The following is a 20,000-nucleotide window of genomic DNA, read 5'->3' as shown; positions in this document are numbered from 1 at the left end:
CCTGTTCGTCAGGATCAAACAGGAAGTGGATTCATGGTTTATGGAATCGAAGTCGCCATGAGACAAACCGCACGATTGGTTTGTGGATAAATTGAAACATCGAAGATTAACATGATAATTTGTCCGATACCGTTTCAATAATGAGGCTGATTGACAGCAGAGAGGAAGACGAGGCCGAGAGGAAGACGAGGCCGAGGGGAAGACGAGGCAGAGAGGAAGACAAGGCCGAGAGGAAGATGAGGCAGACTAGGAAGACAAGGCCGAGGGGAAGACGAGGCCGAGGGGAAGACGAGGCAGAGAGGAAGACGAGGCCGAGAGGAAGACGAGGCCGAGAGGAAGACGAGGCCGAGGGGAAGACGAGGCCGAGGGGAAGACGAGGCAGAGAGGAAGACAAGGCCGAGAGGAAGATGAGGCAGACTAGGAAGACGAGGCCGAGAGGAAGACGAGGCAGGCGACGCAGAGAGGAAGATGAGGCCGAGAGGAAGACGAGGCCGAGAGTCTGAACCGCTGAGACTCTATGATCTATGAAAGGCTTCAGTTACAGGCCGGTTTATTGACGAGGAGCTGGTCCTGTTTCATATCTCAACCAGGTTACAGCGGCCATTTTGTGAAGCTCAACAAGCCCGGCTGATGGGATTTTCCAATTTGGACTCAATAAAGAAGCGATCGAGGATTCAGCAGGTAGATTCATCTGAGGAGGTCGATACCTGCTCTGGAAACTGGAGGTCAGAGGTCACGAGCAGTGAAGGCTGAAAACTGATCCACAGGAATCAAAGTGTTTTCAGGAAGAAGAAGAAGAGGTTGGTCTCAGAGAGAAATAAAAACCTCCTGCTTACTGAACTCTTTCTTTGACAAAACTCATTAATGTTGGTTTTATCACATTTATAAAAATATCTACAATTACATACTGAACATTTCTGTTTGTGTTTTAAGCAGCTCTGTTCAGAAGTATTAATAATCAAAGAAGCCAGATGGAGATCACACCTGTACACGTCTCTAATAAAACCTCTCACTTGGCTCTGCTTCTTTTAAGTAGAATAAAATGTGCCACAGTAAATGTAAAACTGTTTGATTTCACACATATTAAAGTTTGACTGTTTTTTTAAGTGGATGTGAAATCTTTCATCTATATTGAGTTTCATCTTCACTTCCTCTGACCCAGTAAATCTGTTCTGCTGACTGCACCTCTGCAGAAATCTCACAACTGGGCTTTAATATAGACACCGAGACTGTTCATATAGACCCTGGAGTATCACAGATATATGCTTTCATTTCGGGCATGTGATCTTTGTTCCCCCCCCCGAGCAGCTTCAACCTGCACACGGACCTCATCACCCCCCCCCCCCCAGGTGTAGTCATGTGTCCCGGTCTTACCGGGGCACCGGCCCAGGTGTTTGACGTCGATCTGCTCCTGCTTCATGCACGACGCCTCCCGGACCAGACAGGGGTTGTTGTAGGAGTTTCCGTCGGTGGCACACACCGGGTTCTCGTTGTGGCCGCTGCAGTCGATGTTACAGATGCACCTGAGGAGAGGAGTCAGGCATCAGAGCAGCTTCTCACAGTGTGTCACAGGAGCAGAAAAGCAGGAGCTGTCACAGATTAACCTCTTACTGCCTGAATTAATTTCCAATTATATAAAAAATATATTTTTTGTGTTTTTGGCTGTCATACAGATGCTAAATTAAGTGGAGATTGTTAATTTCAATATAGCATATACAGTAGATATCAAATTAAGGTATGAGGCAAATTAGCGACATTAGGCATAATGGGGCATAACCTTAATTTAACAAATTTCCAGTCTCTGGTATGTAGATTATTGCTGCTTTTGCTTGAAATTGAATAAAAACATATGTTTCTGTACAATCATTGCTGTTCCATCATGACAGTATTTCAAATACAGCTTAATACCTCAAAATAACTTTGCTGCACAGTACCAAGGCGCTAGTATGGATTTTCCACTGCGACCACAAGATGGCGGCAGAGTTCTTCCAATACCTTCCTTGGTATGTGTAGTATTTGCACCATCAGGCACAATCGTCACCTCAGCGGCATTAATGCCGGAATTGGGTTTGAGGGAAATTCGCGACATTCGTCCACAAGGGGTTAACCAACAAAAAATGTGCCCCAGTCGCCATCTTGTCTACGTAGTGGAGCAGGAGGGACAATTCTAGAAACCTGATTTCCCCAAAAGGAAGTAAAACATTGATCATTTCATTCAAGTTGCGGAAATCAGCTGAGAGACCATTTGTTTACAGGTTGTGATCCTCATTTTCAGAGTACTCAGAGTACTCCGAGAAATCAGAGTACTCAGAGAAATCAGAGTACTGCATGTGAGTGTCCTGACTGAAGTCTCTGGTTGGATTTGGTTTCTGTAGATTCAGGTCTGGTTCACCCTCAGCTCTTCCAGATGTTTAATTTCAAACCAGATGTTGGGAGTTCTGTTTACTCGTCTTCCTCGTCTGTGAAATATTGTTTCACGTGTCGGTTCAGTTCCTTGACGGCGTCACAGTGGACGTATGAAAAGCTTCTGGGGACCCGGCTGAGCCAGCATGTGTGCAGGGCCGGGCTCTGGTGCTCAACACCAGCAGAGACCCTCAGGACCTCCGGTGACCTCACTCACCACACGTCCTCCGAGTCCTCGTCACACTCGGCTCCGTATTTACACGTGCTGCACTTGGTGAACTTCTTCCCGACGTCTGATCCTGAACCTTCATCGTCTGGAGAGAAAAACAACAACCTGTGATATAGATTAGACAGGAAACGTCTTTTCTTAGAGCCTCATTAAAGAAGAATGAATTCCTTTGTCTCTGTGTTTATTAAGAACAAACTCAGAATGAGTCGTTCGGTAGAATGGACAAAAAAAAGTATCCTGATTATTTACTGTTTACAGAGGAGCCGTCATAATAAAAATAAATCTAATTAAAGAAACTCTTAGATGGAATAAAGATAGATCTATAGACATAATGATCATATATATCTAACAATAAGCCTCTTTTCAGGCTCACTTGAATTCTCTTTTTAAAACCTGCAGCTAAAGTCAGCCTCTGTTCCCGACACACACAACGCGCCTCACACACTTTCCCATCAGACTCCTGGAGCTCATCGGCCCAAAGGAAACAGAGCCACGCGTTATCCTCTCGTGACTTCATCACTATCATCACCGTTACAGGGGATGCGTTTAATGTCCTCACGCATGACGGTGTCCATTCCCCAGCAGAGAGCGAGTCCCATGATGCATCACGTGTAGTGTTGTTGTAATAAAGGAAATTAGTCCCCATGACGGGAATTGTGCTGATCCACCTGCAGGGGGCAGAGCTCCTCACCTGCAGGGGGCAGAACTCCTCCCCTGCAGGGGGCGGAGCTCCTCACCTGCAGGGAGCGGAGCTCCTCCCCTGCAGGGGGTGGAGCTCCTCACCTGCAGGGGGCAGAGCTTCTCTCCTGCAGGGGGCGGAGCTCTTCACCTGCAGGGGGTGGAGCTCCTCACCTGCAGGGGGCAGAGCTTCTCTCCTGCAGGGGGCGGAGCTCCTCACCTGCAGGGGGCGGAGCTCCTCACCTGCAGCCCTTCAGGTTTCTGTTCAACCTGAAAACCTCAAATAATCAAACAAAGCAGGCGTCGGCGTTAAGAACAGCCTGATTGGTTGAGTGGATGGATAGAAGGGAGCTCGATACGAGGGCTCCACTCCCCAATCACTACTGCACTGTGATCGCACTTTGTGTGTGTGTGTCAGTGTGTGTGTGTGTGTCTGTGGCTGACAGATTGACCTGCTGTGTGTGGATGTATTGAACATGCAGAGCTCAGTCGGGCTCGGAGGAGGCCGATCGATCGACCAGGATCTGCAGCAGAGAGGCTCTTTGTTTCTTTGCTGACTTTGCTGTGGGATGCTGCTTCATACACACACACAAATACACACACAAACACAAACACACTGCCCACAGCTGGATACAATACAACTGCACCACTGATCACAATCCTCATACGGTTCCTTTTTCCCAACGCCTCGTTTGAGACTCTTCTAAAAACATAACCCTGTTTTTTCAGACGGTTTTTGAGAAATTCTGTTTCTATACGACTGAACTGCATCAACAGATTTGTTCAGGAGGAAACATTATTGTAATTGGATTGGATTTTACTTTCTGTTAATGCACGGAATGAAATTACAGCTTTGTTTCTTCCTCTTTGTGTCTTTGCTGTCGCTCAGTAACTGTATCTCCAGCAGTGAAAATCATTTCTTAATTGATTCTCTCTTCTGCTGCTGTAACAAAAGCAAGTCGGAGGCTGACGTGAAGGTTTTTGTTTCACTCAGTGGAAAACAAACAACTGTAAGTTTGGAATCATTTGGTGTGAGAGTCTCCTGTTGTTATTTCACACTTACAAATCTAACACAACCCTAAACTCACTGTAGGAGTGAGAGTGAAATATTGTGTGTCTCTGTATGTCCTGGTTAAACTGCCCTCTGCCCGATATCTGAAAAGATATGTGGTGCAGATGATGGATGAGGGACTGGTGGAGGAAATCAAGCAGTGCAGTTTACTGGTACTAAAGTCAAGAAGAAGAATCCACATCGTTAACTCTCAGTCATGTCCGCTGTGAACCTTTACTTCCTGTTTGAGAAGCAGCCACAGTGTCACAGGCAGGCGAGCACGTGTTTGGAGAGAAGAAGACAAACAGAGTCCAGACATTTCATAATTTCTCTCTGCGGCTCGACCGGTCTATCGCCTGCGGGAGATCACTGGCTCGTTGACTCCGCCCACACGCAGATGGTGGTGATACCGTCTCTCCGGACGCCGCTTCCAATTAAACCCCCCCGACGGCCATGTTTAACAGCAAACACTTCGGCCGGCGCTCCCAGATGGTCCGGAAATGTCTCTGTCGCCAAATTTGGCTAGAATGAGTCTTTCAGCTCGAATCCCACGAGAAAATGTCAGTCTGTTCATCGGGGGAGGAGTTAATTCAGAGAATGAAATCCTCCACGTGGTCTTTATCACTGATTTGTTTGTGGAGGGCAGATGAAGATTCAGCTGTAACTGATTTTTGTTTGAATTCCACTCGCAGCAGAAGAGAAGTCGCAAATCAAAGCTTTAAAAAAAAAACACTCACCGTCTCCGTCTCCTGAACCGGAGCCGGGATCTGTGAAGACACAAGAGACACAACAAGTCACTTCTACTGTTATTAACACACACACACACACACACACACACACACACATGCAAGAAGCATGAAGTTAATCAATCAATCACTTAATCAACCAATCAATCAATAGGTGAAGAGAGGTTAGGATGCAGTTAGCTTAGCTTAGCAGCCACATTAAATAACACAATTTAAACACACTGGTTTTATGACTCTGTTTTGACATGAGCAGATTGTGAATCCTTCTTGAGTCACATCAACACAAACATGTAATAACGTCCCAGTGGTCCCAGTCGTCCCAGTCGTGCACTGCAGCAGATCCCATTGGCTCCGAGCTGCAGCTCCATTAGGAAATGAGTGAAGAGATGGACGCGGCTCCGTCCAATTAAATTTCACCTTTAGCCGCGGCACTTCTTTACAAAGTCATCCTGAGGTGTTTTATTAAAAGGAGGCAGCACTGAGTGTGTGTGTGTGTGTGTGTGTGTGTGTGTGTGTGTTTGTGTGTGTGTGTGTGTGTGTGTGTGTGTGTGTGTGTGTGAGTCTCTCAGGGGCAGATCCAGGAAGTGTTTTGTCTCTTTCTGTAACATTTTTACTGATTTCTCAGAGAATAATTCATGGATCTTTATTCAAATAAAAAGGTTCATGTGAGTGGTATTTATGAGTGAGTGTAAAAATCAGGATCTAGTGAATTTTATTGTGGAGATGAAATCTACTGAGTGACGTCCTCGTTAGTTTCATGAAATCTATTCTTCTTTAGCAGGAAGCCTCTCTCTCTCTCTGTCTCTCTCTCTCTCTCTCTCTCTATCTCTCTCTCTCTCTCTCTCTCTCTCTCTCTCTCTCCGCCCTCCCGTCTCCTGTGACTATCTCTCCTCGTTCCCCCCTCGGCTGCTGCTCAGGGAAACAGACTCGAGTATCACCGCTGCCAAACGCTCCAATTACAGGAAGCATAAATCTCAGGCAGAGGAAATTGCAGGAGGACGGGAGCGCGGCGCCTGATCCCCGGTGTAACGGGTAATAAGAGCAGATCGCCAGGCCGGCTCCCCGGGGAAATCAGACCTCCTCCCCTGCAGATGGAGCCACTACCACCACCACTGCCCTGGTGTCACTATACGTTTCTCAGAGTGGGATGCAGTTGTGATGAAGCAAAAATATGTTAGAAGCTTCCAACTTAGTTTGTCTCTTTTCTCTCGTCGTCCCCCCCCTCCCCCCCTCAGCACCTGTGGTCCCCTCCGAAACCTCTGCAGGACTCTGGAGGGTCCTCACACCCAGGGTTGGGAACAGCCCTCATCCGTGGCCCCAAATCATGGACCATTACAATCAATGAAAAGATGTGATGCAACCCTTCAAACCTCTGACCTCAAACCAGTCAGAGTGGATCCAGGTCTCCTGTGGTTCCTGGTGGACTCACCGGCGGAGCAGGGGCCGTCGGACACCCGGGAGATGAGTCTCTGCTGTTTGCAGGACGCCTGGCGCCTGTAGCACTCGTTCTGGTAGGTGTCGCCGTTGGAGCCACACACAGGGATGTAGTTTTTGTGACACTGGAAAAATCAAACACAATCGAATGTTAATTAACTGGTGCTGGTGGCTCCCAGCGGGGGGGCCGAGGGACAGAGCTCACCACCTCAACACTTTGACCAAAACACTCACAACTAAACTCACTAGAGTAAAGAGTAGAAGATACAGAAAATCAACAGAGTTAATCAGTTGAGCCTTTAGTCCGAGTGGACGTTTGTGTTGTATTTGAAGTGTTGGATTTAAAAACATAAACTGAGGTGTTCAAAGAACAAAACAGACTGGAACTCGTCAGAGGTCAGAGGTCAGAGGTCAAGACTTCAGCGGCTCTTTTCTGACCAAAGTCACAAAGACGTCAGAGCTCAGAGGTAGAAGTTCATCGAGAGGAGCCACAGAGATGATGATGGAGCACGAAGCTCGGATGAGAACAAGCTGTCAGTTATATAACATGTGTGACTGGTTCAGCAGCCAGAGGAGGATCATGGAGCCTGAGACCAGCTGACCGACTCTGCTTCAAACTGCTGCCAAGGACACATATCAGCCTTCACCAATCCATATTCTATTAACTCACAGACATCAATCATTTAGCAGCGGTGCCCTGCAGGGACGACCTCAGTGACCTCTGCTACAAACACTCTCACTCTGTTGCTTTAGAAACTGTACGAATGAAATCCACTGCAGTGACAAACTGGGGGGGGGGGGGTTGGGGGGGGGGATCCTGAGCTCAGAGCGAGTCCCCGGGAGCGAGTGGAGACGAGAGCAGAGTGAGGTCGAGCAGCAGGACGTCCTCTCGCTTCTTATCTTCAAAGACGCCAGCGCTCAGTTTGTCTCCATCACGTCCAAACTCCAGCTGAGGAGCTTTTCATGGATGTGAAGAAACGAAGCGTCGTCAGCTTTAAAGCTTTTTCCACACAGACACAGAAAAGATCCTTCTTCAGATCCATGGAGAAACATCACTGGAGGACAGACCAGGACAAAATGAACAGTGTTTCTTATCGTCAGAGCTTTGATTTGGCATTAATAATATAATAAAATATAAATCAACCTCATCATCCTGCAGCAGGACTGGTTTTGATTCTCCAGCTCCACTTCTGCTTCATGCTTTGTTTCTTTTATACCAAATCTAAATTAATACTTTTAACACAGTTCCGAAGCCTAAACCAGTTCTTCCATCTTTAAAACAAAAACACAAAACGAGAACAGTCTTGTGATGTTTTCTGAGAACTTCCCCTCCCCTCACGGGCTGGAGCCGTTTCCAGCCACTGGGCTCCTCCCCTTGTGACATCACAAAGCCCAGCTCTCTGAACCTATCGGTGGAGACTGGGTTTGGCTGACTGCAGCGTCGAGGTGGAAATCCTCAGCCGTGATGTCGACTGTTTATTTAGATCAAACTAAGTTTTATATCACACAAAAAGCACAAGAGTGAAATGATAACATGTTTACAAATTAGATTTTCACGGGACCACAGTTGTCGGTTCTGGTTCCTTCACTTCTTCCTCTGCTCTTTGCTTGATCGCTGGTTCATGACAGATTTATTCAACTGGACAGGAATCACACAATCTGAGTTTCCTCCGTTCAAGAACTCACATTATAAGTGAATGAACAAACAGCCGCTGCACCACATATGAAACTCTTAATTAGCTGCTCTCAGACCTGCACTGAGCTCCAGAGCTCCTCTGGAGATGCTCTACCTGACCCCTGGTGTAAAACCTGCAGAAACTCTGGAGGAGTTGATCTAAGAAGCAGCCGCACACGAAGAAGACACCAAGGAAGACGTGAACAGTTTGTGGTGATTAGAGCTGACGCCAGTGAGGATGTGATGTGATGAAGGAGACGTGATGGAGTTCTGCTGCTTCATGTGTGAAAAACTCAATTCTCCGAACATCCACCAGAGGTCATGTGTGAAAACAGCTAAAGAGGCGATCGCTGCAGATATAAAGAATCATTTCACACAGTCTCAGGATCCTGTAGAACGAAGGAGGAGTCACCTGAACCTTCATAGCACAGACTGGGTTAATGTTCTATGTTTTATGTTAATCCACCACAGAAAATAGTCCCCTGAAAAACAACAATGAGCATCGGTTCTATTTATATAACTGAAAATCAAAAGGGAAAGTAAATAGTTGTGAGGTGTCTTAAAGGTTTACATCCTCAGTGGGAACCAGTGGGTTCAGAGCTGAGAGCCACAGACGGAGGCTGGACAGAGATTCCCAGTTTCACCAGTGAAGAGAGATCATGGAGAACCTACCTGGAACTGGCAGACACATTTGAGCTGAGCGCCGTCGTCTCTGCAGACGCCTCCGAAGCGACAGGAGGAGTCATCGCACACCCGCAGGTCGCTCTTCTTCTCCGACAGGTCTGCAACACAAACAGAGGGAGGACGCTTCAGGACCTGGGTCTGTCTTATCTGTGAGACACAAGTGAGTCCGGCTGCAGTGAGAGGACAGTGTCCTGGACATCGTTGTGACCTGCTGCTGATCCTGAGACAGTCCTTTAGTTTCATTAGTGATCAGCTCACAGTGTCACTACACACACGCACGCACACGCACACGCACACACACACTGCTGGCACCTTGTGTGTGTGGGGGGGGGTCATGTCTTGTCTGATAATAACAGACCTCAGTGACTCGAAGTGTCCACATGTCCTCTGAGACGAGAGACAGATTTCTGTGTGTATTTCAAAGCTGAGTTGACTTTGAAGATAATGACCTGTGATCACTGTTTGTGGACGTCCTCCGCTCCGAGACATGTCCACCGCTGGTCCCAGTAACAACCGGGCACAAAACAAACCCTGAAGCCGAGCAGCTGGGGGGGGGGGGGGGGGTGGGGGGGGGGGGGGGGACCAGGACGGGGACGCAGCAAACAGAGGAAACTAATCCTCAGATTTGAGCAGCGAGGAAATTAAACACAAATTAACGACGTCAGGAAAAAGAACGAGTTGAACACCAGAACTTAAAATGATGAAGAAGCTTTTTAACCCTTCGACCCCTCGGCAATTATACAAGGACACGAAGTATTGACGACATCAAAGGGAAACTCAACTCGACTGTATGTGTGTGTGTGTGTTTATGTGTGTGTGTGTGTGTGTGTGTGTGTGTGTGTGTGTGTGTGTGTGTGTGTGTGTGTGTGTGAGACCGGGAGGTGAGTGGGTTCTGTTTCCTGGCTGCAGGTTTCAGAGAGCCCAGTTTCTTAGAGCCAGACAGTTTTATGCTGAACAACAATCAGCCTCCAGCTGGCGACAAACACGAATGCAAATGAAATTGTGTGTGTGTGTGTGTGTTTGGACCAAAGGAAACAAACCACAGTGTGTTTCCAGTCTGAAATGTGTGTGGGTGTGTTGTGTGTGATGCTGGCTGTTTCTGATGTATCTTTGTGGATCTGTGTGTGTGTGTGTGTGTGTGTGTGTGTGTGTGTGTGTGACTGTGTGTGTGTGTGTGTGACTGTGTGACTGTGTGTGTGTGTGTGTGTGTGTGTGTGTGTTGTGCTAATACATTTTAAAACAGAAACACAGATTTGAAATGCACATAATTTGGTCCTTTTGGATCAGAGCAGAACTAAAGAAGCTGACGGAGCGAGGCAGCAGCCCCCCCCCCCCCCCCCCCCCATGGCCACCTCAGCACTGCTCCGTCCACCCCCCCCCCCCCCTGTCACCAGCTCGTTATCTAACCCCCCCTTCCTCTTGACGTCCTCTGTCTGCCGCTGTGAGGCCTTCGACACCTCTGCACATCCTTTAGCACAGACAGGCTGCAGCAGAGTGTGTGTCTGTGTGTGACACACACTCTGTGTAAAACACCATTGTCACTGATGCATGATGGGCCTTCAGGTCCCCCTCCACAGAGACACACATGTTCATGTGTCATGAGGACTGAAGCACTGGAGAGCGTCCTGTGTGTGAAGCTTCAGAGCTGAAGTTATGAACTGAAGTTGTGAGGAGCCTTCAGACACCATCACCCTCCGTCAACACAATGACAACAACTTCCTGTCGTCTCACACCTGCTGCTTTAACTAACTGGAAGCTGGGTCCTTGGTGTCCTACAGCAAAGAGAGGACTTGTGTCTCGTACCAGGTGGACAGTACAAGAGGACATGTTTGTCTCATTCTGAAGTCACGTCTGATCACGAGAGTCTCAGGAATCAAACGTGTGTGTTCTCACGTCAGGACCGGATCCTGGATCTGATTAACAATCGGTTTTATCTGTGGTGACGTTAAGATTTGAAAATCCTCTCACGTGCTGCAGACATTAAGCTCACTGGTGTTTCCTGGAGGAGGAGAAGCCGCCGGGCGACTCATTACAACTGAGTCTGACAGAACACGGGTCCGTTCACACCTGCTCAACATCACAGTCCACAGGGGGAGGGGCATAACACACAAACACACTCACACAAACACACACCACACACACACACACACACACAAACCCTCACGGATATCGACAAGAAGCAGGACCGCAGGTTTCACTTTCATATCTAGATAGATAGAAATATAGATGTACTTTATTGATCCCAGTTTGGGAAGTGATTGTGTTACAGCAGCATGTCAAGGGCAAATTCACAAAGATCAAAGGAAAAGTTTAAAAACAAAAGATGACTTAAGAAACAAGCGTAAAAATGGCAGTATTTGAAACATGACTCAAAATAAATATATATTTCTATGTAAATTACTTTATATAAATTCACAGTTATTGCAGTAACTAGTCCAAGAGTTGTTGTGTAGATAGAAACTACCAGAGGTGAGAGTTACACACAGTCTCTGACTCATGACACTCAATGAGGTCACTGGGGCCTTGGACCAATCACATCTAATACGGATCCAAATCTGAAGATCAAAGATGTCATGTTCATGTATTTCTCCACCGATCTCTGTCTGTGTCTCTCATGTCTCAAGAAGTGTCCATTGAATATTAATAAACTTTGACTGAACGTCTCTTTGTGCAGGTCAGTGCTTCAGATAAGAGAAGAAGAAGAATCCAGAGCAGACGCTGGAGGAGAGAAACCATCAAACACAGGAAACACATCTGGAGTCCGGTTCCACGTCTGCAGATCATTTTTAATAAAGCAGAAGCTCTGTTGTGTTTTTTTCTAAACAACACGTCACTGCTGCTGCTGTTATAAGACCCCCCCCCCCCCCCGTGGGGACGGCTGTGTGGTCTGTTGAGTCGGATGAAGACTAAACGTTGTGCGTCGCTCGACTCCTGCTGTTCCTGGATCTGTATTAAACGTCCTGGCCGCAGCAGCTGGATGAGTTTCTGTGTGAAGAGCTTTTCTCTGTTCTCCTCTGCTGCTTGAATAAAACATGAAACACTCCGCGCCTCCTCCCCCTCCTCCTCCTCCTCCTGCCCCTCCTCCTCCTCCCCCTCCTCCTCCTCTTCCTCCTCCTCCTCCTCCTCCTCCTCGTTGCTATGGGAAAGCATGGCTGACGTCCTTCCTTTTCGTTCTCAGATTCTTTGTTTTAGTTTTTCTTCAGATGTCGGCTCCAGCAGCAGCATGAGGCTCAGTTTAATAAAGTGTGACGAGTCTTTATTTTAAGAATCTCTGTGATGAATCTTCAGGGATCTGAGTTACAAAAATATCGTCTGTGATTCGTTTTTTTTCCTGTCAACAACCATCAATATTTATAATATCTATATCCATCTGACTGAAGCGTCTCAGCAGCTGATTCTCATCAACATCACTGACATGAGGCGGCTGATCCAAGCACCTGAAACCACTGAGCAGTCGTTTCTTCAGGTTCTAAGTGTCCTGACGTTCAGGACAGGTGTCCCACAAGGCTCAGTCCTCGGTCCTGCTCTCCAGGACAGATGTTGAATCAACGATATGAAACTTTTCCACCTGAAAGCAGCAGCTGGATGAAAGTGAGTCTGATGTGTGAGTGTGAACAAGAGAAAGTTTCCTCTTCTCTCCCTGAGCGTCTGTTCTCTGTGACTCTGCTGAGTGGGTTCCATCTCCTGAGAGAACAACTGACTGAGAGTCACAGACACAACCAGCTGCAGCTGAAGAGTGAAGCTGAACTGAGATCAGTTAGAAACACTCTGAAGTTATTAACAACTCATCAGATGCATCATGTAAACAGAAGAGTCTCCACAGGCCTCAACACAAAGTGCAGAGATGGATTTGGTTTTGTTCTCTTGCAGCGAAACAACCTCAGGATCCAGCTCCAGTGAAGCTTTGAATATGTCGTAGAACTTAAAATGTAAGTTTTACAACATTTCAATTGTTGATGTTCAATAAATGAAATGATGTAAATACATAAACTGAAACTTCAACCCTAACGCTGAGCAGATGCTGCAGAAGGACCTGCTGCCTAATTATCCCCCTGCCTTCCTCCTCCTCTCCTCCTCCTCTCCTCCTCCTCTTCCTCCCTTCCTCCTCCTCCTCCTCCTCCTCCCCTCCTCCTCTCCTCCTCCTCCCCTCCTCCTCCTCCTCCTCCACCTCCTCCTCCTCCTCCTCCTCTGTAACTGCAGCTCATTTGTCCAGTTCTGTGTTTAGTTGTTTTTCCTGGAAGGCAGATGGAGCTGCCGGCGGCCTCTCGGCTGGTTTGGCTTCATCAGCTGCTGCTGCAGACTGATCTTCACCTGGAGGCAGCAGCCTGGATGTTTTATTCATCAGGAGCAGATCACAGCGACACAGAGACTCTGTCCAGGTTCATTCTGGAGTCTGACGCCGAGGCAGAGCAGGAAGTAATTGACCTCCGGGGAAGAGGCTCTAACACAGGCCGGGACACGCGGCCCTGCTGCCAGTTGTGTTGGTTACTAACAAGACAGTTAAGATCCTCATCAACTGCAACACAGTTCACAGCTTACAGATACAAAATGACTTCTCACACACCTGGACACCTCAACAGCTGTTCTCTGCTACAGCAAGAATCAAAGTGCATGAGAGACTGAGGGTGAGCGTCCTGACGGCCTCGTGTCCACGCTCCTGTGAAGACTCCTCGGTCGAGTCCAGTAAATCAAATCATCTCTTCTGGAGCCTCACGTTAGAACCTCAGGTTGTGTCTGTGCTGCCTGTAACGATCGACAGCTCTGAGACCAGCGCTCACTTTCAAATTTCTAATTCAAAGAATGAATAGTTGGGAGTTGTTTCCTTTTGTTGTAAAGAGCCGCTTCACCTCAAACCTTCTTTCTCTGCTCAAAACACACAGCCTCAGTGTTTCAGACATTTATTCGTCCATGTTTTTAACCCCTTGAAACTCACCCGGCCTCACATGACACCACGAGGCAACAAACTAAATAAAGTTTTCTCAATATGTCCTCTTCGCTGGCCCGTTGTGTTCCAGGCCGCGTTGGGAGCAGCGGGGGGGCTGTGACAGATCTCGGGTTGTTTGTGAGCTCGACGTCCACGAGGCTCGTAAACAGTCCCACATGCAGAGAGGCCGTGAAACAGCCTGTGAGAATCGGCTGGAGGACAAAAGCCCTCTGAGTCTCCGCTTGGCTCTGAGGGCCGACTCTCTGAAGAACCTCAGCACAGAAACAAAGCAGATTTACTGCAGGGGAATCACACAGATCAGTGCACAACCTGCAGAGGGAGACTCAGGGCCCTGGAAGTTAAGAGCTGTGAGGTAAACCCTGGTTTTATGACATTTGTGTGGCAGCACCTGTTCAATATATTTATCCACTAATCACTCTATTTACATGCAGGTGGGTTTCACAGAATAAAGTGGAAAGCAGCAGCGACACGTGAGGAAAACATGGAGAATAAAAATCCTTTGAATGTTAAATATTTGCTCAGAAACTCAGCTTCACCATCGAACCTGCTCAATTCAATCACCTGAAAACTCAGAGTCAACAAAATGACGCCTTGCACGGATTTACACACTGCCCCTCCCCCCCCTGCCCCCCCGCCTCAGTGCAGCACTGAATGGATTCAGCCGAGGAGTCGCCGAAGCGAGACTAATCAGGTCCCATTCCAATTCTGGGCACAGCAGAGGACACCAGGCCCCGGTCCACCAGCTCACCCAGGAAACCAGCAGGTGATTTGCACTTGATGCATTTTAATTGGTGCACAAAGAGATCCGGGGCTGTGTGCGTCGTGTGAAGTGAAATGCATCTCCACCCCCCCCCGCAGCAGCCTTCCACTCTGCTGTGCATTCACACAAGCACCAGCCTTGACCCCGGCTGGAGCTGACGAGTCTTTGTCCGTCCACGGTCAATGGGCGGGGGGGCTAACCCTGAGTGCTGCGGTGGCTAATGGCTCCTCAGACACCCTGCAGAGAAGATGAGCTCCTGAGGTTCACAGGGACAAAGGCTGAGGAGGAGATAAGAGGAGATAAGAGTCCCTGCAGACACGTGAACCAACAAACCACCGGGAGGATGATGGACGACGGCCGCAGAATTAAAAGGCAGCTCTGCTGAATTATAAAGAGCCTCAGGCATGAGAACACTGGTTCAATCAATTTCTGCAGGATAAATAAATGTATGACCCGGGCTGTGTGGGTTAGTCTGTCATGGAGGATTCATCAGCATCAGCAGGAAGCTGCTCTTCATCCTCCAGCTGATAACAGGACTGACAGTGGAGTCTTCAGGGTTCCACCAGCCGCTCCTCAGCTTCACAACCACAGTTCATGGTTCACTTTGTCTGCTGGGTTTAGGTTGTAATAATATTGTAAAATCATAAAAATGATTTTGGTCACAAGACTTAGAAAACAAACATAGAACTGGAATATTTGTCCAACAGGAGGATTCCTGGTGCTGCAGCCACGTGTCATTGTTCGATGTGGAAGTGAAGACGTGACCTTTGTCAGAGAAACTGAATGTTTTAATGAATTATATTTTATAAAAAGGTAATTAAACTGATTCTCTTCTTGGTTTAAGGGATAAAAAACGATTATGACTGAATGACCAAAGCTAAAACCACCGAGAGTTAAGTAACGTTAATTAAAAATGAGTTTTTAATGGGATAGTTAATAGATTATATTTAATGAAGGGATTTCTAATTGGATTTCATTACTTCACTGGTTTTATTAGAGAAAAAACAAAGGAAGGTTAAGAATCTAACAGTAAAACCACTTTTCAATTTGCAGCTTGACTTTCATAACAATATGTTTTTTATGGGTTAAGATGAAAACAGGAATATTGACCACAAACAAGATTGGACTGATTATTATTATTGAATATAAGGTTATTTTAAAGGGTTTCTTCATGTTTAAGGAAGTTGAAAACATTATGATTCAATATAACCAGACATAAAATACACTGTCATTGAAATTGATACAGCAATTCATAGATTCAAATATAATTATGTATTTGCATCTCCGACTTTGACTATGCATCAGAAAGTTACATTTCTACAGCTGCGTTCTCACAAAGTGTCAAAGGAACACTCAATATATTAATATAAAGAAATTGTAAAATTGTAAGAAATTCCAATTATTCCATTCATTAAATTCCTCCTCTAATGTGAACCTCATGGAAAAATTAAAACCCTTTCACACTAATTCAGAAGGGACTTTAATGTTACTTCACTGTTATGGGATTTTATTCAGTTAAAAAACCTTTACCCAGAACCCCACAGTGAACAGAGTGGTATCTACTAATTAATCTATTAATTTATTCCCATACAAAATGAAAATAAACTCGTTATTCTCTTTGAATTAGGAGCTTATGGTTAAGATATTTAATTGCTTTCCTCATATGATTGAATTCTCAGTTTGGAAACAGCTTCTTGATGCTCACAGTGACCTGACCCTGATGATTCACAGAGAATAACTGACTGTGGAACCTCTCAGCCTCTTTCAGCTCCTGGTGTCGGTTCTTGTGGAACATTCTGGTTCAGATGCAGCAAGTGATGAAGCCACTGAACATGAGCAGCAGAGTCCAGCTGCTGAAGGTAGTGACGCATTTAACAGCTGAAGAATCGGAGGTTCCGCTCGGGAGGTGGTGGAGACCAAACTCAGGGATAAAGAGAGGAAACGCAGGATGCAGCGCCACCAGGTGGACAGATTAACCAACTGCATTCATACAGACTGAGCCAATGTGGTTGATACCTGCAGAATGAGGCACAACCCTTCCTGTGAGTTGTGCATCAGCATTTTGGCAGCAGTGGATTTTGGCATCTGATTCAGACTTTTAGTCAGATCAGTTTCTGCACTTCAGTGCTGCAGCTTCTGTTGTGTGTACTTTGTGTTCTTCACGACACTGTGTGGACAGTTGCCTCAGCTCCACCAAGACAAACGACTGCACTGTCACTTCTCCAGAGATATAAAGTGATCCTGGCTCGCTGCAGCTCAGAGACACAGTCTGCTGCTCCATCCATCCGGTCGTGGAGACCGGAACTGAATCAGCTTTTATTTAGCATTTTGATGAGCCCTTGTTTTAATGGAGCCTGTGTTTCACAGTGAGGATCGGTCTTTGTAGAGCAGCAGCAGCGAGGAGGCCGAGTCGCTCTAAATCTGACAAATGAGGCCTCTGCAATTTCCCCCCCTTCATAAAGATGCCATTCAGCCTAATCTACAGAGCAGTCCACGCCTTCAGTATTACCTCATGTAATTGGCGGCCCACATATTCAGCCAGTGTCATAGAAATCATTTTTATTTTCTCAGCTCAGCTGGAGCTTGTCACCAAATCTTAATTGTGCCTTTAGTTAGAAACACAAACGTCCAGGAAGATAAAGACGTGTCAGAGTGTGAAGCAGAGAAAGTCCAGAGAATGTCCCAATGAGCGGATGTGAGAACTCAACAGGAGAAGCTACTGAAACCACAGATCTGTGAAACAAAGTAAAGTGGAAAAACTCATCCTGCTCTTGAGGAGGTGGGGATGAAAAGGCCTGACGTTAAATTTTATTTGATGATAAAAACAAACAGCAGAGTGTCCAGCCTGGGACAGACAGCTGTGGGTTCCCCTGAGCAGCACCGGGACTTTACAGCCTTCATCCTCCAGGTTTAATTAAACTCCAAGAGCCACCGCCGATTCACAGAGTCCACATCCCGTTGACAAACAGCTTCCACTGCCTCCTGAAGGACAATTAAAAGCGTCCGTCACCCTGTCGCGCTGCAGATAATTGGTTTGCTCTGAACTCCGCCGGCAAAACCGATCGGTGGATAATTCCCTCTGAGCTGGAGAGCAGCGAAAAGACATCAGAAGAAAACAACAAGGACAGGTCGGTCCAGTGTTCAGAGGACTGATCGGTCCTGCACACCGCGTCCCTCAGTCCAGAGCACCTCCACCTCATCACAGCTTTTTAGACCAATAACCACAACCACAGCAAAATCCATCTGTCGCTCCTTCAGGAACCAACGTGTCGAAAAGGTTTAGTAAAAATCACTTTGCTTGATTTGTGTTTGTGATTCATGAAGATTTTATAAACACGACTTGACGCTGAAGTGTTTGAATATCTTCCAACAGTCTGCAGCTGATCTCAGAGGTGAACATCCTCCTGCTGCCTCCATCCTCATGTTTGCTCAGAGGCACCGAGGCAGAAGAATAGACGCTCCATTCGTTTACCCTCTGATTTCCCAGCAGGCCGCGGGTCCTTCTCTGTGAGACGTCGATATATCAGCAAGTCCTGGTCAGGTTGAGCAATATTGTTTACACTTAAGAGTTTCACCTCCCACAGCAGCCCCCCCCCCCCCCCCTCCTGCTAAATGGCCTGAGTGTAACTTTTAAACAGCGTCGACAGAACATCAATATTCATCTGCAGCTCTGTCATCGTCACCACTCCTGAAGTTTTAATCACGCTCGGTGCAGACGCCGGTTTCCTTCCACCGGGCGTCACGGGGGAGTTGAGAAAGTCGAGGAACCTGGACGAACCCCAGAGCGTCCTGGAGACTCTGTGAGAGCGCCCCCAGGAGGCGGGAGTTTAACAGCACAGCAGAGGACTTCATTTATCTTGGTTGAATAAGCTCCGGAATCTAATCTGACTCTTCGCCTGCTTCAGGAAACTTTACATTCACACATCTTCAGGCGACTTCTCAGTCAGAATAGCACCAGAGCAGAGTTCTGACTTCTTCTCTCTTCACAGCTTCACCCTGTGGCTGTCGGGCTGTTTCCAGGCACTCGGCCAAGTCCTCTGATGAGATTTACTACAGGACGTGAAGCTGTGTCACTAAAGAAGAGCAGAGGAAATCCACTCAGGTAAAACTACATTCCTGTGAGAAGAGACCGTGGCCAAACCTCGTTGGTTTTTGCTTCAATGAACAAGTTGATTGTCCATCATGTGAACCCCCCCCCCCCCGTACTGGTATATTCCTAAAGCCGTTCTAAACAAACTTCCCTCGTACACACCTATTTCCCAGACTTCATCTTCCGGTCACCATCTTATCACTGATCTTCCATGTTTTCTGCTGCAGCCACTTGGAACAGCTTCGAGAACTTTGTGTCCCCGACTGAGATCAACAGAGCTCAGAAGAAAGTTGAGAAGTTGTTATTCATCCATCTGTCATGATGATAATCAACCTTAATATTTGACCATCCCAGGTAGACTCACCACAAGCAAAGAGATGTTATTCTCCAGTAGAAGCCACAAGTCAGTATGGTATCAACTGGGTTCTGGGAAAAGAACTACACTACCCACAATCCTCCGGTGTTATAGCGACGGCTGTGACCTCCTTGTCTATCACGCTTGTTTGAGTTGTTATCTTGTCACTGACTGTATATACAGATGATCACTGACTGTATATACAGATGATCACTGACTGTATATACTGATGATCACTGACTGTATATACCGACGATCACTGACTGTATATACAGACCATCACTGACTGTATATACAGATGATCACTGACTGTATATACTGACGATCACTGACTGTATATAGAGATGATCACTGACTGTATATACAGACCATCACAGACTAAATACAGACCATCACAGCCGTCCCTCCTCCAGTTTACTGAGCATCAACCCAGTTGAAGTGTCTCAGGTGATGACCTCAGCACGGCGCTCTGTGGCAGGGGGCGTGCACGGAGCGGCCGCGGGTATCAAGCAGGCGTGTGGATCCGGAGGAAACGCTGCTGGTCTCAAACAGCTCAGAGTCAATGAGCGGTGCATTAATAAAACAGGAGGATTCCAGAGTGACAGCTAACACTCAATTACATGACTGATGTTTTCTAATACTGAATATTTAATAAAAGCTCTAAAGAGGGAACTGTACAGCAGCATAATGAATTCATGGATATTATATATTAATGCAGCCGGATACATGCATGATAGTTAATATGATTCCTGTCCAGGTGCAGTGCAGGAGCATTAAGAAACACTATTACAGCTCTAAATTTGTTTTCTTTTAAGAGTGAAAAGAGCTTAAAATCTCATACATTATTAAATAATTTCGGAATTAAATTTTCATTTGAATATTTGGTTGTTTTTTATGAGGATATATTACATCACTACATTTATCCCAGTAACTGTTACTGGTTACTTTGC

The 20,000-nt window shown here is 46.7% G+C and overlaps 1 protein-coding gene across 1 annotated transcript in view; it reads right to left on the bottom strand.

Annotated features, from left to right (window-relative positions):
• Window positions 1-20,000, bottom strand: part of LOC128454456 (tomoregulin-1) — a 30,786-nt gene that overhangs the window by 9,446 nt on the left and 1,340 nt on the right. Inside the window, exons 2-6 of the mRNA XM_053437861.1 lie at window positions 8,889-8,998; window positions 6,537-6,666; window positions 5,099-5,128; window positions 2,621-2,717; window positions 1,375-1,523 (exon numbers count right to left, since the gene is read on the bottom strand). Coding sequence (XP_053293836.1) covers window positions 1,375-1,523; window positions 2,621-2,717; window positions 5,099-5,128; window positions 6,537-6,666; window positions 8,889-8,998 — 516 coding nt within the window. The remainder of the gene's footprint in view (window positions 1-1,374; window positions 1,524-2,620; window positions 2,718-5,098; window positions 5,129-6,536; window positions 6,667-8,888; window positions 8,999-20,000) is intronic.

Source organism: Pleuronectes platessa, chromosome 13, assembly GCF_947347685.1.
Source record: "Pleuronectes platessa chromosome 13, fPlePla1.1, whole genome shotgun sequence".
Lineage (NCBI taxonomy): Eukaryota > Metazoa > Chordata > Actinopteri > Pleuronectiformes > Pleuronectidae > Pleuronectes > Pleuronectes platessa.
Note: the sequence above shows the minus strand (reverse complement) of the source record. Positions and strands in the feature narration are given on the sequence as shown.